Source organism: Rhinatrema bivittatum, chromosome 9, assembly GCF_901001135.1.
Source record: "Rhinatrema bivittatum chromosome 9, aRhiBiv1.1, whole genome shotgun sequence".
Lineage (NCBI taxonomy): Eukaryota > Metazoa > Chordata > Amphibia > Gymnophiona > Rhinatrematidae > Rhinatrema > Rhinatrema bivittatum.
Genome location: NC_042623.1, coordinates 20469145 through 20490425, shown reverse-complemented (window position 1 = coordinate 20490425; position 21281 = coordinate 20469145). Strand labels below are relative to the sequence as shown.

At 44.5% G+C, this 21281-nt stretch overlaps 1 protein-coding gene across 1 annotated transcript in view; it reads left to right on the top strand.

Annotated features, from left to right (window-relative positions):
• Window positions 1-21281, top strand: part of PLXNA4 (plexin A4) — a 970847-nt gene that overhangs the window by 790924 nt on the left and 158642 nt on the right. The window contains exons 17-19 of the mRNA XM_029615156.1: window positions 43-136; window positions 16666-16905; window positions 19219-19365. Of these exons, the coding sequence (XP_029471016.1) occupies window positions 43-136; window positions 16666-16905; window positions 19219-19365 (481 nt within the window). The remainder of the gene's footprint in view (window positions 1-42; window positions 137-16665; window positions 16906-19218; window positions 19366-21281) is intronic.

Sequence of the window (21281 nt, the reverse complement as noted above, 5' to 3'; positions counted from 1 at the left end):
TAGTTCAGAATCTCTCACATGGCTCCTTTTATTTTTCTGTAGTGGGAACACCCCCATATCAGTGTGGGGAACACACTTGGATATCATCCAGAACCCTTGGATCCGAGCCAAGCACAATGGAGTAGAGAATATTAACGTGAGTAGCGGAGATGTTAATACTATTACTAGCGACTATCTATGGGGTAAATTTTAAGAGGCCCGCGCATGTCCATGTGCGCGCAGTTCCTGGCGCGCACACATGGACGTGGCTATTTTATAACATGCGTGCGTCGGCACACGCATTTTATAAAATGCGAATGCGCACGGGATTTTAATATCCGTTCGCACACGTGCGGGCGGGTGGCCTCCTCAGTGCGTAGGGGGGCGGGGGAAGTCTTACCTCACAAATCTTCTACGTTTTTTTGAAGGGGTTAATAAACATGTAGATAACTGTGAACTGGTAGATGTAGTGTATTTGGATTTTCAGAATTTCATGAGAGGCTTCTACGAAAACTAAAAAGTCATGGGATAGGAGGCGATGTCCTTTCGTGGATTACAAACTGGTTAAAAGACAGGAAACAGAGAGTAGGATTAAATGGTCAATTTTCTCAGTGGAAAAGGGTAAACAGTGGAGTGCCTCAGGGATCTATACTTGGACCGGTGCTTTTTAATATATTTATAAATGATCTTGAAAAGGATGCGATGAGTGAGGTGATCAAATTTGCAGATGACACAAAATTATTCAGAGTAGTTAAATTACATACGGATTGTGATAAATTGCAGGAAGACCTTGTGAGACTGGAAAATTGGGCATCCAAATGGCAGATGAAATTTGATGTGGAAAAGTGCAAGGTGATGCATATAGGGAAAAATAACCCATGCTATAATTACACAATGTTAGATTTTCATGTTAGGAGTTATCAGCCAGGAAAAAAATCTGGGCGTCATAATGGATAACACATTGAAATTGTCGGCTCAGAGTGCAGCGGCAGTCAAAAAAGCAAACAACCTGTTAGGAATTATTAGGAAGGGAATGGTTAATAAAATGGAGAATATCATAATGCCTCTGTATCGCTCCATGGTGAGTCCGCACCTTGAATACTATGCAAAAAAGATATAGTTGCACTGGAGAAGGTACAGAGAAGGGCAACCAAAATGATAAAGGGGATGGAACAACTCCCCTATGAGGAAAGACTAAAGAGGTTAGGGCTGTTCAGCTTAGAGAAAAGACGACTGAGGGGGGATATGATAGAGGTGTTTAAAATCATAAGAGGACTAAAACGGGTAATGTGAATTAGTTATTTACTCTTTCAGATAATAGAAGAGGGGGCACTTCTTGAAGTTAGAAAATAGCACCTTTAAAACAAATCTGAAAAAATTCTTTTTTACTCAACGCACAATTAAGCTGTGGAATTTGTTGCCAGAGGATGTGGTTAGTGCAGTTAGTGTAGCTGTGTTTAAAAAAGGATTGGATAAATTCCTGGAGAAGTCTATAAACTATTACTGGCATTAGTATTTATTTATTTATTTATTTAAGAGTTTTTATATACCGTCATTAAGTTATTCACCATCATAACGGTTTACAGATGGGCACCTATAACAAAGTGAAATATAGTTCATCAGTAGGATGGGTTCTATTTAATATTTGGGTTCTTGCCAGGTATTTGTAACCTGGATTGACCACTGGGCTTGATGGACCCTCGTCTGACCCAGTATGGCAACTTCTTATGTTCATACGCTGGGCTCAATGGATTCATCATGGCATTCTAATCGTTACGTAAAGCTGTGAGTTCAGAATGCTGGGAAGTGAATCGTGCTTTCTGATTGGTACAAGAGAAGCTCTTGGTAATAAGATAGGGTGAGCTTATTGACCTTGCAGTTTTGACCTTTGGCTCAGGTAAAAACTCAGGGCCAGTGGCTTAGCCACGGGTGGGCCTGGGTGGGCAGGTGCCCACCCAACTTAGACCCAGGCCCACCCAACTGGCACCGGAACTGCAAGGCTGTCGCGGGATCCCATCCCCGCGACAGCGAACAAGAGAACCCACGCCTCGCACGCCATCACGGCACACGGGGAAGCGCTGCTGTGGCCGTATGGCCAACCGGTCTTCCTGTTCGGGGGGGGGGGGGGGGAGCGGAAGCGCCGCGCGCAGCTTCCGCTTTCTCCCCCAAAGCAGGAAGATCAGCTGCCTCTCCTGCTGCCACCGGCCTCCTGCTATCTTCGGGCGTCGGGCCGTACTGCCCACCGATCTTCCTGCTTGGGGGGGGAGGGAGGAAGCGGACGTTGTGCGCTGCGCTTCCGCTCCCCCCCCCCCCCGACGGGAAGTTTGGCGGGCAGTACGGCCCGACGCCCGAAGATAGCAGGAGGCCGGTGGCAGCAGGAGAGGCAGCTGATCTTCCTGCTCTGGGGGAGAAAGCGGAAGCTGTGCACGTGCTTGAATGTGTATGTGTGGATGAGAATGGGAGTGTGTGTGGGTGAAAACTGGAGCCTGGGTGTGTATGTGGGTGAGAATGGAAGCTTGAATATGTGGGTGAATGGGAGCTCGAATGTGTGTATGTGTGGTTGAGAATGGGAGCTTGAATGTGTGTATATATGGGTGAGAATGAGAGCCTGGGTTTGTGTGGGTGGGTGAGAATGGAAGCTTGAATATGTGGATAAGAATGGGTGCTTGAATGTGTGTATGTGTGGGTGAGAATAGTACCTTAAATGTGTATATGTATGGATGAGAATGGGAGCTTGAATATGTGTGGGTGAGACTGGGAGCATGGGTTTGTGGGTGAGAATGGGAGACTGGGAGCATGGGTTTGTGGGTGAGAATGGGAGTCTGGGTTTATGTGTGTGGGTGAGAATGGGTGCCTGGATGTGCGTCTGTGTGTGCATAAGAATATAAGCCTGGGGAGGGGTGAGAAAGTGAGAACTTGAATGTGAGCTTGTGGGGGGGGGGGGGGGGGGAGAGCATATGAGAGTGACAGCTTGAGTGTGTGAGAGGGAGTCTGTGAGAGAAAGCGTGTATGTGTGTGTGTGTGTGTGTGGAAGGGAAGAAGACAGTAATAGAAGAAAGACACTGAAAAGGAATTAGGAAATGAGCTATAAGGGAAAAAATGGGAAAAAGAGACCAGGACCAACTGATTAGAAAAATACAAAGATCAGACAACAAAGGTAAAAATATATATCTATATTTTGAGATGTTAGCAATTTAAATATAAGCAACGCAACCGCTCTCTCAAAATTTATGGACAGGTAGGAGCCGTGTATAAAATCGTAATAATAAGAAGGCTAAAGTACCACAAATCACCGTGAATTATGTTTGTATCATTAAGTAAACCTCATACTTAGGTGTAGATGTGAATGCTATGCTGCATAATTTGGCATTATTTATCAGTAAAAAAACAACTAGTAGACCTGCATGCCTACAGCCCACCCATGTTAACCTTGTGCCCACCCAAAAAATCAATTCTGGCTACGCCACTGCTCAGGGCCTCCTTTACTAAGCATTTTTCCCCATAGGCATAGAATGAGAGAAAAGCCTTAGGAAATCAGGCCCTTAAGACTGTAAGACTTCCGGGGACAGGGAAATACCTGCCGTCCCTGAATGTAATCCGCTTTGAAGTGGCTGACCAGTCACAAAAGGAAGAATGTAATTCAAAATTTAAATTAAATTAAATGTTGCATTGCAAAAGGAACTAGAGAAACTGTAACACTTTAATCTGACAGATTATGGTAACAGTATAGCCCCAGAATGGTAAACAGGACTGGTTGCAAAGGCTACCTGTATTAAAATCAATAGAATAGTCCATAGCCACAGGAGCTTGCAATTTTAACACCATTTGCCTCTTATCTCAGGTCACTATTTATTTTATTTATTTTATTTTTTATTTTTATATACCGAAGTTCTTGTGAGAAATACAAATCGGTAAGGCGTTTCCTGTTTATGAATACCTACTAGTTTGAGGGCCCAAAGCAGACTCTCCTAATGGCTCACTAACCATCAAATGTGCCCTTCCCTATCAACCAGCATCATTTCAATATTTGTATGTTGCTTTATTTGTGAATATTTGATTGCTCCACTGCCATATTCTGCTTTGGATGGGTTAAATTAACTACTAAAGGAAGTTTAGAAAAACCCTAAATTAAATTACCTTTAAATACATTGCACTTAGAGGTTCTGGCATTGGTCTTACAGAATTAAATGGACAAATATATATATGCACGTTTTTTTTAGTCTAATAAGTGTTATGAATATGACCACTCTAGAGGTTTGCCTAATAAACAATCTGAATGTAGTGACATAAAAGAGTGAGGCATCTGAGAACATTGCTGATAACCTGTTAGACTGGCCCAGGCTTCTTGGTGTTTTTTTTCCTCTTCTTTTCATGTGTTGGCAGGATTCCCGAGATATCTTTCTTTTTAAGATTTTTTTGTCTTCTTTTTCAAGCTGTCAGAATCAGCAGTGACCTTCCCTCCTCCTGTTTTTTTTTCTTTTTTATGGCAGCACAAATAAACCCTGATTAAATTCTGTTGATGTTGATTGCCTTTCCCCAGTGGGATAAAAGAGAAATCATTCTGTGGTTCTGATGCGATACGGTGCTATGATGCACTCTAGAACTTAGCAGTGACTGGTCTGAATTAGCTTACTGTACTGGTGTGTCAGGATCTTTTGCTTCTATTGTATATTTGGCTTATTAAAGCCTTTTATTGAGTTAAGGCTCTTGGGCATGTCCTTATTGTTCAGTCCTTAAAACTCAATCCTTTTGCGGGTAATTGTGGGTAAACTATAAAAGACACTTGATTGATCTCGAGCTGGTGCACTGCTTCCATAGTGGTGAGGCTAAGGATTAACTGAATGTCCTTCTCTTGCTTTCTAATGATAACCATGACAGGTATCACAAAGAATACCAATACTGATGCTGAATAAAGCCATTATCATTAGCCATATGAATAGCCAAAACCACAGTATAACATCGATTGACTATAAGATTGACTATATATATATATATATATATATATATATATATATATATATATATATATACATACAATATATTGTATCTACATTCTTGATGTGGCTATATATGTATATACATACAATATATTGTATCTACATTCTTGATGTGGCTATTTTGAATGCTTTAAAAGAGATACCAGCAAACCATTTTTTTGTGTGTTGACTATAAGAAAGCCTTTGATAGCATCCCACACTCTTGGATAATAAATTGCCTTGAAATATACAAAGTGAACCCTGTACTGATAGAGTATATCAGATTCACCATAAAAATGTGGCGGACTACATGCCATCTGAATTATGAGGATGGGGCAACACATCATCTCTAACATTAAGATCCAGTGAGGAATGTTTCGAGGAGATTCCCTGTCACCACTTTTGTTTTGTCTGGCGTTAAATCTGCTGAGTACTCTAATTAACTCCATGAGTATTGGAATTAGCCTTAATCATAGAGTGACCAATCTCTTACCAATGATATCTCACTTAGTATTTGCAGCTGATTTGAAATTCTAAGTCCCTGTGATTCTCATTTAGTAAAACAACTCTGAGAAGTGAAGAGTTTCTTAGATGACATCAGGATGAAATTTTGCTTGGACAAATCTGCTAAGGCAACTTTCCTTAAAGGGAAATTAAGAAAAACTGAAAACATCTCCCTGACTGCAGATTGCAATACAAAATAACTGGACCAGGATGATGTATATACATATTTATTTATTTATACACACGTGATTGATTGTATATCTTCCAATTGTAGCCCAACCAATGTACAATAAAGCAAGAAAGCAAAAAAAAACATGTTCATCCCAACAGTGAGGTTCCAATAATAAGAAACGTAGTCCAAGTGCCTGTAATTAAAAACTCACCTGAGCTAAAAGATTCCAATTTATCCCTATCAATTAAAAAGCAGAATGAAAATACAAACAAAAAACACACTTCGAAATGTTTGTATGCTAATACCAGAAGTCTAAGAAGTAAGATGGGAGAATTAGAATGTATAGCAGTGAATGATGACATAGACTTAATTGGTATCTCAGAGACATGGTGGAAGGAGGATAACCAATTTAACAGTGCTATACCTGGGTACAAATTATATCGCAATGACAGAGAGGAGCACCTGGGAGGCGGGGTAGCGCTTTATGACCGGGATGGCATAGAGTCCAACAGGATAAAGGTCCTGCATGAGACTAAATGGGTAGAAGTCCCTTGTGTGTTGGGGAAGAGTATAGTAATAGGAGTATACTACTGTCCACCTGGCCAAGTTGGTGAGACGGCAGTGAAATGCTAAGAGAAATTAGGGAAGCTAACCAAATTGGTAGTGCAATAATGGGAGATTTCAATTACCTCAATATTGACTGGGTAAATGTAACATCAGGACATGCTAGAGAGTTAAAGTTCCTGGTTGGAATAAATGACAGTTTTATGGAGCAATTGGTTCAGGAACCGACGAGAGGGAGCAATTTTAGATCTAATTCTCAGTGGAGCACAGGATTTGGTGAGAGAGGTAATGGTGAGGCCGCTTGGCAGTAGAGATCATAATATGATCTAATTTGAATTAATGACTGGAAGGGGGACAGTAAGCAAATCCACGGCTTTAGTGCTAAACTTTCAAAAGGGAAATTTAGATAAAATGAGAAAAATAGAAAAAAACTGAAAGGAGCAGCTACAAAGGTAAAAACTGTGCAAGAGACATGGACATTGGTTTAAAAAAAAACAACCCATCCTAGAAGCACAGTCCAGATGTATTCCACACATTAAGAAAGGTGGAAGGAAGGCAAAACGATTACTGGCATGGTTAAAAGGTGAGGTGAAAGAGGCTATTTTAGCCAAAAGATCTTCATTTAAAAATTGGAAGAAGGATCCAACAGAAGAAAATAGGATAAACCTAGAAGATGTGGTAGGCCTGATTGACAAACTGAAGAGTAGTAAATCACCTGGACCGGATGGTATACACTCCAGGGTACTGAAGGTACTAAAAAATGAAATTTCAGATCTATTAGTTAACATTTTTAACCTATCATTAAAATTATCCATTGTGCCTGAAGACTGGAGAATAGCTAATGTAACCCCATTATTTAAAAAGAGCTCCGGGGCGATCCAGGAAACTACAGACCAGTTAGCCTGACTTTAGTGCCAAGAAAAATAGTGGAAAGTGTTCTAAAGATCAAAATCACAAAACATATAGAAAGATATGGTTTAATGGAATAAAGTCAGCATGGCTTTACCCAAGGCAAGTCTTGCCTCACAAATCTGCTTCACTTTTTTGAAGGGGTTAATAAATATGTAGATAAAGGTGAACCGGTAGATGTAGTGTATTTGGATTTTCAGAAGGCGTTTGACAAAGTTCCTCATGAGAGGCTTCTAGGAAAAGTAAAAAGTCATGGGATAGGTGGCGATGTCCTTTCGTGGATTGCAAACTGGCTAAAAGACAGGAAACAGAGAGTAGGATTAAATGGACAATTTTCTCAGTGGAAAAGGGTAAACAGTGGAGTGCCTCAGGGATCTGTACTGGGACCAGTGCTTTTCAATATGAGTCAGATTTTCAAAGGGTTATGCACGCCGGGCCTATTTTAAAAGGCCCAGCGGTGTGCGTAAAGCCCTGGGACGCGTGTAAGTTCTGGGGCTTTACAAAAGGGGCAGGAGCATAGCCAGAGGCCTCTGCACGGCTACTGGGCCAGGGATCACGCACCGGCAGTTGGCCGGCGCGCGCAATTTACTTCAGCCCCAGGGCTGAAGTAAGTTTGGAGATAAAAAAAAAAAAGACGAAAAAGGTAGGGGGGGGGAGGGAAGGTGGGGGGGTATGGAAGTTCCCTCCGAGGCCGCTCCGAAAGGGGAAAGGCTGTGCGGCTCGGTGCACGCAAGGTGCACAATTGTGCATCCTCTTCCGCCCGCTGACCCCCAGATTTTATAACTTGCGCACGCAGATTATAAAATTGGGTCTACATGTGCGCGCGCTACCCAGCGCGCGCACATGTACGCCCGCACACAACCTTTTAAAATCTATCCCTATATTTATAAATGATCTGGAAAGGAATACGACGAGTGAGGTAATCAAATTTGCGGATGATACAAAATTATTCAGAGTAGTTAAATCACAAGTGGATTGTGATACATTGCAGGAGGACCTTGTGAGACTGGAAGATTGGGCATCCAAATGGCAGATGAAATTTAATGTGGACAAGTGCAAGGTGATGCATATAGGGAAAAATAACCCATGCTATAGTTACATGATGTTAGGTTTAATATTAGGAGCTACCACCCAGGAAAGTGATCTAGGCGTCATAGTGAATAACACATTGAAATCGTCGGCTCAGTGTGCTGTGGCAGTCAAAAAAGCAAACAGAATGTTAGGAATTATTAGGAAGGGAATGGTGAATAAAACGGAAAATGTCATAATGCCTCTGTATTGCTCCATGGTGAGACTGCATCTTGATTACTGTGTACAATTCTGGTCGCCGCATCTCAAAAAAGATATCGTTGCGATGGAGAAGGTACTGAAAAGGGCTACCAAAATGATAAAGGGGATGGAACAGCTCCCCTATGAGGAAAGACTAAAGAGGTTAGGACTTTTCAGCTTGGAGAAGAGACGGCTGAGGGGGATATGATAGAGATGTTTAAAATTATGAGAGGTCTAGAATGGGTAGATGTGAATCGTTTATTTACTCTTTCAGATAATAGAAAGACTAGGGGGCACTCCATGAAGTTAGGAAAAAGCACATTTAAAACTAATCGGAGAAAATTCTTTTTCACTCAGTGCACAATTAAACTCTGGAATTTGTTGCCAGGGGATGTGGTTGGTGCAGTTAGTGTAGCTGGGTTTGAAAAAGGTTTGGATAATTTCTTGGAGGAGAAGTCCATTACCTGCTATTAATCAAGTTGACTTAGAAAATAGCCACTGCTATTACTGGCATCAGTAGCATGGGATAGACTTAGATTTTGGGTACTTGCCAGGTACTTGTGGCCTGGATTGGCCACTGTTGGAAACTGGATGCTGGGCTTGATGGACCCTTGGTCTAACCCAGTATGGCATGTTCTTACAGATAACTAATACATCCATATAAAATAAAATAATAACTAATCATAAATCATTTGATGAAGACAAAACAAATGATTCATGCATCATTTAACTAAAACAGAATAAAATCAATTTTAAAAAAATTGAAAATGTACAATAAAAGAGAAAATAAGTCAGACATAATCACAATCACAGTAATAATTAATCTCAATAAATCATTAAATACTAAAATAAAAAAATACATGGTAAGCAGAATATACCCCCCCCCCCCCCAAAAAAAACCAAACAAACAACTAAATAAATATAATCTAAAACAAATTAGCTGGATGGAAAAACATGCAAGAAAGGAATTATCCTCAAGGTTTTACTGAATTTCAAATAATTTTTCTCCAAAAGTAGATCCAAAGGAAGAGAATTCCAAGGGCTAGGGGCAAGATAAGAAAAACTGACATCTGTAGTACCCTCTCACCTAATTTCTCTTGGAGAGGTTACAGTAAGCAATTTTTGTTGAGAGGAACGTAATAGGGGACCTGCTTTGGCAGGAGTGATCAGACTAGAAAGGTACGATTTACTTCCCCAGCGCAGAGCCTTGAAGGTTAGGAATCCTGTTTTATATTGTATTCTAAGTGATATTGGAAGCCACTGTAGTTCATATAATAAAGGGGTTACGTGATTATATTTCGTTTTTCCAAAAGTTTGTTTGGCTGCAGTATTCTGTACCATTTGTAATCTCCTTACTTGAGCTGATGTCAAACCATGGAAAAGGGCATTACAGTAGTCCAGTTGTGATAAAATAAAATGAGTAAGATCTGAAGAGTCGAGAAAAGGATTAAGAGGGCAAATATCTAGGAATAGAGGAAGGTGGAGAAATTTGGCATAAAGTAGTGAGAGAAAAGATTAGTAAAGAATACTGTAGGATGATGAAACAGATTATTGAAGTGTAATTGAACAGCACAGAATAATATACAAGTTTGCAATTCCTGTACTATCATACAGTTTTGTAATAGTAGGCTGGCCCCTTAAACATGTTGAAGATCTGGATGTAGAAACAAGAAAACTCCTCCACGCCCATCAGGTAATCTCTAAGAGCCCCAGTGTCTGCCAAAATTGTGCATCCCTAGGGCTGAAGGAGGTAACACCTATGGAGCTACTGTAATAGGCCTGCAGGTATATTTAATGGTATGAACAGACCCAAAGGCTCAAACAGTGCAGAAGTACGAAAGCGAGCAAGCATCATCAGCCTCAGTCCTTAAGGTTGGACACTTGTTCTAGTGACTAGAGGGAATGACTGAAAATCCACCAGCACGTGAAGGGAAAGAAGCCACAGAACTAGGAAAAAAAGAGGAAAAACACTTTAAAGAATCAGATCAGCAAGCAAGGAAGGATAACTAGCAGAAGTAAAAGTGGGAAGCACAGGGGGCTACTTCTGAAACCCCACTTAGATCAAAGTTTGGCACAACAGTAGATGAGCGACTGATAATTCCAGCACAGGATAGTGGATCACGCTCACAGCGAGCACAGAAAAGAGTGTTAAAATGGACAAATGCGGATTCTGCGGAATAGAACTGGAAACAGCAGGTTTGACGTACTGGTGTCGGAATTAAACTGTGAAAACATTGCAACATCAACATAGCAAGCAAACACTGGGAACCCAACCATAATAGAAGAGAATGAAGAAGTTGTGATCACCTGGGGCATTCTTATACTCACCAACAGGAAGATCGATGCTAGAAAAACCAGATATTGTGGTGAAGGAGAAAAACACAAGAATGGCATTGCTGATAGAGGTCTCAGCACCCAACGATCATTCTGTGGAGCGTATGGAGAAAACGAAGATCCTTAAGTACCAAGGGATGCAATCAGAGACCAAGAAAATGTGGCAGAAAGATACGGAAATAGTCCCAATGACCTGATTAAGAAGAATTTCCAAGCGCACCTATAAAAAAATTGACCCCCTGTGAACTCCAGAAGGAAGCTCTGTTTGGCACAGTGCAAGTACTAAAAAGGGCATCAGTAAACGTGAGAGCCTGAGATCATTCCCAGCGTACCCTGGCTTATGAATGAGGTTCATAAGCAAGGGTACGTTGTGCGTTGTGCAAAACAAACCTTTCGGATAAACTGCGCCATGAGACCCCATCGCTCCAAGCCTCCGAACGGTTGCACCGAGAAACAGACAAGCAACTTTGCATATCCTCCTGCTTGGGAGGGACTTCTTCCTAATTTTGATCAAATGACCCTCGTTGTGGTTTCTGATGGGTCTGAGGCTGACCCTAGACACGCCAGAGTGACCCGAGTCCTCCCTGGTTTCTCCTGCTCCTTTGCTTCCTGGTCTCTTAGGTTGAAATTTAATTTCACAATGCCCCAAATTCTCTTTGGCCGCCTGCTTCCTAAGGCTGTCTTTCACTTTCTCACAAAACTGGCACTGTTTTTGGGAGTCGCAGACCCGGGAGGCTGCTTTTCAGTCACTTCATGTCTCTTTTTCAGTTAAGTTTCTATTCTTCTGCTCTCATCAGACAAGTCCCCTTTCCTAGTTCAAAGCTTTGGCTATTTTTTCTACTTTCTCCTTCTAAAGGTTCACTGAAATTGTTATCTTTGTACCAATTTTTACTTGCCTTTATCAGCCTAGCACTCAAGGTGTGGGACAGCATAGCAAAGGAGATAATAGAGTCCTAAATACAACACTATTTAAGTAATTACAAATAATTATTTGTAATTGCAATATAATGTAAATAATGTAATCCTAACTGCTCGGCTTTCTTATTCTAATTCTCTTCCCAGTTTTAAGACCCTTGTTGTAATGTAACTTTTGATCTCTTTGCACTTGTTTATGTTCCGTTTTTTGTTCTCACCCCTTGTTGCATGTAAACCGGCATGATGTGGTTTCTAATCACGAATGCCGGTATAGAAAAACGCTAAATAAAAATAAAATAAATAAATTATAAGAGAGAGAGATAAAACCCAGATACAAAATTCAAAAAAACTTTCCCCTCTTTCAGTGGCCGATGAAGCTGTCTCCTCCTTTTCTCTCCTGCTCGCTTCTTAAGAGATATCGCATACAAGTGCAGTGCACGCTGGAGAGAGACAAAATTCATCATTGGTCTGCTGCTTTAAATTGTGCACTGGTAACACAAAGGAGAGAGCTGACAGCACTCAGGGTCAGAGCTTTCTGTGACAAGGAATGAAATCCCATCCAGCAGCCTCGAAGGCCACATCTGGCCTGGCAGCTTCTTAATTCTCCTTCTAAATTGCTTTCTTTCTGACCTGATTTCGACTGAATTAATTCTAATGCCTCTATTACTCCGCTCCTCCCACCCCACCCCTTCCCTTCACCCACCACCCCAAATGGCCACGAAAGTCTTTTCATCGGCTCCGCCAAATAGCTAAGGAACGGTAGCCGCAGTCTGAAAACGAGCAGAAACCTGGAAGCATTTTCATATTTCCCCACAGCAGCTGGGAATGTAGTTACTCGAACACCATTTGAAGCAATCCCCTGCTTTATGGTCAGGCACATCTGTCCTGTTCAGGCCACCGTGCTTATTTTTTGGCTGCGGTATCTCTGCGGGGAAACAATCAGCATCATGTCTTCAGCGCGGCACAGGAAGCGAGGACTGTGGACTGAGAAAGTATTGGGAGCCAGGCAGCAGACCCTGAATCTGCTATGTTGTCAGCATGTGGACTGCTGCACAGAACTGGACTTGTTGTATTGCAATGGATTTTGCTATTGAATGTGCTCCCTAGGCTATTTTCCTCTTGCCGTAGTTTTATTTTGGTGGCTGGGGCTCTCAGCATGAGCCCCTGCTTGCACTCCCGGACAGGTTCTGATCTGGAGTCAGACCCAACCCTTTCCCCACCTGGGTTTCCCATCCTCGTCCTTCTGTGGCTTTACAATTAGCTCATAAACGCACGAGGATCCGATTTATCGAGGCTTCTTTTCCATTCCCTGGGAAAAGCTTTGCTCAGTCAGGTCAAGAAAGCTCCAAGAGACGGCGAGTCAGAGCTGTAAGCTGTTCATGAGCGACCCCATTTCCCCCCCTTGTTGTATGTGCAGGACCAGGCTAGAGTCCTGGTCCATCTTAAATCCCACAGAGGGAGAGCGCTCTGTGGGCAGGGGATGGTCTGGAGAGCGTAAGCCCAATTGGGTTCAGGAGGCCCCCCACCCAAAGCCCAGGGAGTGGGACGTGTACTGCACAGGTAGGCCCAGGAAGTGCTGTAACTGGAATAAAGTTTTATCTGCATTAGAAAAGGCCGGAGTCGGTGTGGCTTTGTGTCTCCAGCCTGGGAGACACCGCTCCGTTTCCCACAGTTTTTATGGACCTTGGGGATGTCTACTGGGGGTGAAACTTCAGCATCCTTTCCAGGGAAGATCACAAAACTCTGTAAGACCAGATGAGATTTCTCAGATTTGTGTGCTGCTTGGGGGTTAAAAAAAAAACAACAAAACACAATACAAATTTGTGTAACAAAGTGAGATTTGGAATAGATCTGTGCCAAACTGGTCTTTCTCCAGACTCTGCTGCATTTTGGTGAGCTGAGTTTGCTCAGAATCACATGGCAATAGCTGTCACCTATTTTTACATATGGACGCAAGGTATTGCTCTGTTTCTATATGTTATACCCACAGGAAGTACTAGAAAGAACCGTTCCATGAAAAACTGGAGACTGGAGCGATGCTGGGCAGTGTAGAGAGCAGAATTTGAGGCCTTTGTTCTGTAAACGCTTTGCCCGTGGTCATCGCAGATTGCAATAAAATATTTGCAGTGCTATCAATGGTTAGTCACATGCTTGCAAGGTCCTTGGGTCTCTGTTGTTCAAATTTGAGCCCAGTGAGATGAAGGGACACAGTGACAAAAGGCAGAATTCAAACCTTGGTCTGAAAGTTTCACAGCTCCCTTATAAAGAAAGGCTCGGTGGGGTAGAGCAACTTGGCTTGGAGAAAAAAGGACTGTGAGGAGAAGTGAGAGTGGTTTATAAAATCATGAATGAGAGGACTAGGAGACGTTAAACAAGTCAGAGAAAGTCATTTTTTATTCAATGCACCGTCAAGCTGTGGAATTTGTTGCAGGAGGATGTGGTCAAAGCATCTAACCTAGTTTGTTTATTTATTCAAATTCAGATAATAAACATAGCCAGGTTTAAATGGGGTTTGGACAAGTTCTTGGAGGAAAAGTCTATAAACAATTTTTAGCCAAGTGCACGCGGGGAAACCAGCGCTTATCCCTGGGGGAGTGGGCAAACAAAGAATGGCTCTACGGTTTGGGATCTGCCAGGTACCTCCTGTACTGACCCTTGTCAGAGATAGGGTGCTGGGCTCGCTGGATCTTTGGCCCGACCCAGCATGGCGGTTCGTATAGGAATCAACCCCTACCAGCCTAATTCGTGCTGCTTTGTTGGGTCATCATCAGCTTACCCGGAGGTGACACAAAATGGTCATCGTGTTGTATCTGCTACTCATTGTCAATCTGAAATAAGCAAACGCAGAAGAGAACCGAGACTGTTTCATTCTCGTAATGTGAACTCCCTCAGTAATGCAGAGCTCCAGTTGTTACAAAATCATTTGTTTTAATGTGGCACTTACATTAAGCAAGCCCTCTCACTAGCTGCAGGTTTTAAATGTCTTGTGGCATTTGCCACACCATCGCGGTTACATCATAACTCTTCAGTCAAGACGCAAATGCCGGCTTGGTGACTTTGATTTATAGTGCAACTTCTTGTGAATAAATATTTAATTGCCTCTTTAATGTCCCATGTCACCCATGTGAATATGGAAAGGTTAATATGAATGTGAATATTCAATAAGTAGGACTTGTTTGGTTCTGTAAGAGCTCAGCAACTCTCATGTCTGGGATTTTAGTATCAAGAATGACTTTGCTGGGAGCTATGTATTGTACCGCAGAAGAGCGTCATCCATTTCCTGTCTCTGTCTTGTTCTGTTTCTTGAAAGGGTTTTCTTGGTCACCGATGCTTCTGATTTCCCCCGGTCACTATAATGATCTATGCAAGGAAAAACTTTCACCATCCATGCATAAATAACCTTTTGACTACCCAACTTGAAGGGTGGGGGAGGAGGGTCATTCTGTTTATATAGGGAGTCGTGTAAATAAATTGGCTTTAAAAATGATCCCATCAAATTGCATCTCCTGTTGTGTGCAGGGAAGTTTTCTGAGGACGTTTTCCATGCGTGTGTTGAAAATGAAAAATGTGCACACAAGTCGGGCCCGCGTGCGCCGACCGAATTTTAAAAGCTGCCCAGGGGCGTCCATCTCGCTCGATTTAAAAAAAAAAGGGTCACGGTGTGGGCGTGGGCATTTCGGGGCATGTCCAAGAGATGTGCGCATAAATACTCACGCGCCTGGTGCGCACCCAGGTTCTCTGCTGCGTAGGAAGTGTAACTGTAAAAATACAAGAAAAGCAGCCACTTTGGAAGGGTTTAAAGGGTCTGGGGTGACTGGGAGTGCTGCAGGCTTTTAAACCAAGGGGGTATGGAGGAGCTGGCTCAACACTGGGCGAACTAGTTGATGAACCGATCCTGGCGTGGACACGCACCGGTTTTAAAATATCCTGACTTAACATGGTAGAAACCTGATTTACGCACCTGGGCACACGCACGCTTAAAATTGTGCGCTTCATGTGCGTGTGCCCGGGCTGTTTTATAACGTGCAAGTTATAAAATGGCCACATATCTGGGGGCCTGCGCCCCCGGCATACACGCGCCAAAGTGCACCCTGTGCCTGTTTGAAAGTTACCTTCCCTTGGCGTAAAGTGCACACCCTGCCCCCAGCCCCCTTCCTGCCCTGGGAAGGCCTCTGCATATATCACATACCTTCAGAGCAGGGGGCAATTTTATAACAGCCTCGTTTCTGTGGGTAAAAAACACTGTTTTACCCGTGGAAATGCCTTCGAAGATTACCCTCCCTGTTTTTAAATTAAGTGGAAAAAAAAAATACTGAACATATGGTTAGGGTGAAAAAAACTCAAATTGTAATTTGTGTAATTTATGGAGAGTATTAAATACTGGAGGCCTGGTTCACGAAAGCTTTGCTCCCATTCTGTGGCTATGGGAAAAGGTCTTGATGGATCAGTCTCTAAAATGGCAAAAGAATTCCTCGAATTCAGTGACAAGTTCTGCTAATATTGAAAACTAAATTTTATTTGATTCACATTGCTTTAAAAGGCACTCCTGCTAAAGCTGGTTTTAAACCTTGTCTTTGTGCCAGACTATGTGGTATTTCTCAACTCTCATCATGATATTTACTTGCCCCGTTTCTAATGGATTTGGAGTTCCTCCATACGTTACCTCGTTCTTGCCTGTTAACATGGTCTGAGAAGGGTAATTGGTCGAGCAGTGCCGTGTGACCGTGTGTTAGTAATGGTCCCGTGCATGGCTCTGAATCCAGTGTCCGCCCCTAGAGGCATGCAAACATCTTGCAGTCCAGTTTCATGCCAACGCGACATCAGCCACTAGGGTACGTCAACTAATACTGTGCTGTTATTGTTATTTGTTAAACATCAACGTGTAAACAAAATCAGCATAAATTAAATCATGTAATTTGATGTTTAACAAATAACAATAACAGCACAGTATTAGTTGACGTACCCTAGTGGCTGATGTCGCGTTGGCATGCGGTGGGCTTCCCTGTAGATCCCTGTATTATCTGAGATTCTGTTCCACTTTAGATATGTGAGGTGTTGAACTCTACGGAGATGACTTGCCAAGCTCCAGCGCTGGCTCTGGGTCCACACCACCAGCCGGACATTACAGAACGTCCAGAAGAATTTGGCTTCATCCTGGATGATGTCCAGTCTTTGCTGATCCTGAACAAAACCAACTTCACCTACTACCCTGACCCGACGTTTGAACTTTTCAGCCCTACGGGAATACTGGAACTGAAGCCAGGGACACCCATCATACTGAAGGTGGGTAGGGGCAGAGAGAGAGCCCCCCCCAGCATTTTGATATTCTCTGAGATTCTAATGAATGCATGAAAAGCTGCGGCTGTTTGCTGCTTCTTCGAGCACTATTTTCAGGCCTGAATGCTGTCTTCCTTGTTCCATTGTAGGGGTGTGCATTCGTTTTTGCCGTATTGGCGATCCGCAACGTATATTGCACTATTCGTAGTATTCGTGGGGAAGCGAAATGTATCGTGATTCCCCACGAATACACGAATCTTTGCCAAATTATACGGCCACCTAAATAAAAATGTAAACAAATCCCCCCCCACCCTCCTGAACCCCCCCAAGACTTACCAAAACTCCCTGGTGGTCCAGCGGGGGGTCCAGGAGCCATCCCCTGCACTCACACCCTCGGTGCCGGTTTCATCATGGCGCCGATAGCCTTTGTCACAGGGGCTACCGGTGCCATTGGTCAGTCCCTGTCACATGACCATTGGCGCCATCTTGTGCTCCTACCATGTGACGGGGCTGACCAATGGCACCGGTAGCCCCTGTGACATAGTATGGGCAAAGGCGATCGGCGCCATTTTGAGTACTGGCATCGGACGGCCGGCGTGCAGGAGGTCGCTCCCGGACCCCCGCTGGACTTTTGGCAAGTCTTGTGGGGGTCAGGAGGCCCCCCAAGCTGGCCAAAAGTCCCTGGGGGTCCAACGGGGGTCCCGGAGCGACCTCCTGCACTCCGGCCGTCCGATGTCAGTACTCAAAATGGCGCCGATAGCCTTTGCCCATACTATGTCACAGGGGCTACCGGTGCCATTGGTCAGCCCCTGACACATGGTAGGAGCACAAGATGGCACCGATGACCATGTGACAGGGGCTGACCAATGGCACCGGTAGCCCCTGTGACAAAGGCTATCGGCGCCATGATGAAACCGGCACCGAAGGTGTGAGAGTGCAGGGGATGGCTCCCGGACTCCCCGCTGGACCACCATGGAGTTTTGGTAAGTCTTGAGGGGGTCAGGAGGGTGGGGGGTTATAGTTAATTTTAATTTTAGCTGGGACACGAATAAAAATTGCCGTATTAACGCATCGGGGCGCCATACGGCCGAATGCAACGTATCTGCTCCCCGACGAATCCGAATCATGAATGCAACGTATGGAGTCCCTCTGCACATCCCTATTCCATTGTACTAGCAGTAAAAGCCCGTCCAAGGCCGGGGAAATACTGTGAAGCATGGGAAGCGCGTAGCTGAGATGCGTGGTAGGAGAGCATGCAGGATGAGCTCGGGTGTAGTGTGTGGTAGCAGACAGCGAAAGAGAGGGGCGGAGCTGGAGAGGAGGGAGGGGGGGGGGGTCTCAATTTGCATACCAGTGATGCAGGTGCTGGGCAGGTAGATGAATCAGTGGTACTGAGAAATGATAGTAATGACTGAGAGCTATAGACTTTTACAGAGAACAAAAAAAACTCCTAGTCTGCCGGTGACTTGAACACAAGTCAAGGTGAGCGAGGGCTATGGATAAAGGGAACTCAGAAAAGCTAAGGATTCATCTCGCTGATTTCTGAATATCAGCGGTGTCATTTCTCAGCATCGGGGCGTTCAGAGCAAGCTGAGTGTCCTGGGACCAGGCTCTTTCGTGGGACATCATCCTTATTTTTATACAGGGACTTTACTATGAAAATGTGACTCTGGGCGGGGGAGGGAAAGCAGGTGGAGGGCCAGATTACTCTGCTGGGACGGATTAACTTGACCTGCTGCTGCCTCGGAGAAGGAGGAATGAGTATCACAGAGAGAAAAGGGGATAACCTGTCTTGTAGAACAGATTTCAAGGGGGAAAGAGCAATGTGTTCTGCGCCCTTCAGTTTTCAAGTCCTCTCTGCTGGGTTCTGCAAGACACCACATTCTCGGTCTGCACAGTGCAGCAGAATGAGAGACCAATTAAGGTCTTTGAGGGCCCCGGGGAGGCCTCCGTGGTCCCGAGGGAGGAACAGAGATTGAGCGGTCAGATTATTAGATTGTAATTCGAGAGAAGTCCTGGGCTATGGGTTTACAACTCCTTCCTGCTAATGACTCTCTCTCCGTGACGTTGGACAAATCACTTTACATCCTTGCGCCTCCAGGACGCGGTTCAGAAGGGGAGGGCATTTAATCTTAAGATGTCTTTCCTGGTCATCAGATTAACTTTTTTCTTAATTTACAGTAAATGAGTCCAGAAAGAATTGTTTTTAAATAATTAAGCGGTAACTATCAAGTGCATTAACCCAAAAGCCATTCCTCTGGCTGGGAAGAGTTGGTGAGGAGCTCATTCCTGTCCTTTTTGTTCCTGCTGATCCCATAGGGCAAGAACCTGATCCCGCCCGTGGCTGGAGGCAACGTGAAGCTGAACTACACCGTGCTGATCGGCGAGAAGCCTTGCATGGTCACCGTGTCGGATGTCCAGCTGCTCTGCGAGTCCCCTAACCTCACCGGGCGGCACAAAGTACTGGTGAGTGTGCGGGACCCTACTGGGCCCCCTTGTCTGTAATACCTCTGGGTTTTGGGTCGCCCATCCCCCCAAGTCTTAGTTAACGCCTGATACAGAGTGAAGGGGGACTCCCATTGGATATACTCACTGGCTTTGCTTTGGACCCCTTAAGTAGCAGGGGAGTGCAGGCAGTACAATGTGAAATTCGCACGTGAGCGAAAATGTTTGCTCTAGGGCCTCACACGCTGCTTTCTGATCCCCTCCCTCCCTCCCAACCCGGGCAGAAGAGGAGACCATTATTCCCGCACCTCTGTGAAACATCTGCTGCCTGCAGTCCCAGGAGCTTACCCACAATTTAACGGAGGGGGCAGCACAGGGCATCCATCTGCAGCTCCTGTTTACCCAGCAGGGGGCGGTGACAGGAGGGGGCAGCTGATCCTCCTGCCTGCCAAAGGAAACTTTATTTCCTCCGCCGCCACCCTGGAGAGCAAAACTGCACTAAGAAGGGCAGCGGCAGCCAGAGTCGAGGGGATGGGGAGGGGAAGCAGATCTCACCCGGAGGTGATTGATGGGGAAAGGTGGGGGAATGGCAGATCTTACCTTGGGGTGGGAAGTGGGGATTGGGGGGAACTGCACCTATTGGAGGCGGGGGTGGGGGTTGTGGGCCTGAGAGAGAAAAGTCATGGAGGTGTGCGGGAAGAGGGGCAGAGCTGGGGCTGTGGTACAAGAGCACTGGAGCCGTGTGAGAAAACCAGGAGAGATTTATTATGAAAGGAATTCTATTCCCCCACCCCCGTACATTTTTTTCCTTTCCCTCACATCGCTCACAATCGGTTTGTCAGATGTTTTATTCGGTATCTATTAGGATTTGTGTATCTGCATTATGGGGGCAATAATTCCAACTCCCCACGGTGGGGTAAATGCTGTAGGTACTTTTGACCCAGCAAGGTTCGCACCAGTAAAGCAGAGCTCTGGCATTTTGCTTTGATAGAGGGTGAGCAGCTGTCGTAAAGCCCCCCCGTGTCCTCGGGTGAAGCACTGGGATTACCTGCGGGAACAACCGTGACGCTTGCCCTCGGAGGGAGAAAGTTGGACAGGCAGGAATACTTTTCACCCGCAGGCTTCCCATGGGTTTCCAAAGTGAAAGTGCACGGGTGCTCTCGGCGCCCGGGCTCCTCCCCAGCGCCAAGCGAGCCTGCTCCTGGCCCGGTGCGGCTTGTGCGGGTCCGACGTGCGCGCAGACGTTTATAAAAATCCAAGGCGCGCGTGGAAATCCAAACTCCGCCTCCACCGGAACACCTCCTTTCCCCCCCCCCCCCCCCCCCCCACGCGCGAAAGCGTGCGCAGAATGGAGGCGCGCGAATTATTAATGTTCAGGTGTGTGACCGGGGCTCTCAAAACGTTTTGGTCAGAGGACAAAAGGTAAAAATGGCTTTTTTTTCCTTTGGAAGCCTGCGGACGCCTGCTCGGAAGGCTTTCCTTATGAAATGTAGAAAATGGTGAAATCCATCTCTTCCACGGTGTTACCCCCAGTTAAAAAACAATTAAAAGGTGAGGGTTTCTGAAAAGCGGTGAAACAGATACGTTTCATCATATATTTTTTTTCCCTATTTTACGTATATAAATAAATTCCTTTTAATGCCTGCCGTGCGAAATGCTACAGGTGTAGCTGTTCCCTGGGCATTTCTCTGAAATGGAGAGAGCCTAATTCGTGTCCTGAATTCTTTCCTGCAATCTCTTTTCAGTAAAGCTGGTGAATTCTTGCTACAGAATGATGATGATGATGCTCATGTTTGGCCCTTGATGTGTCCCATCGCTTATTATAGCTGATGTGGTGGTTTGTGTTCCTTCTTATGGAAGTGTAGTAATGCCTTTTGTACGAATGCAACTTATAAATAAAGGGCCTGATTTTAAAAAAGCATTTACACGCTTAAATC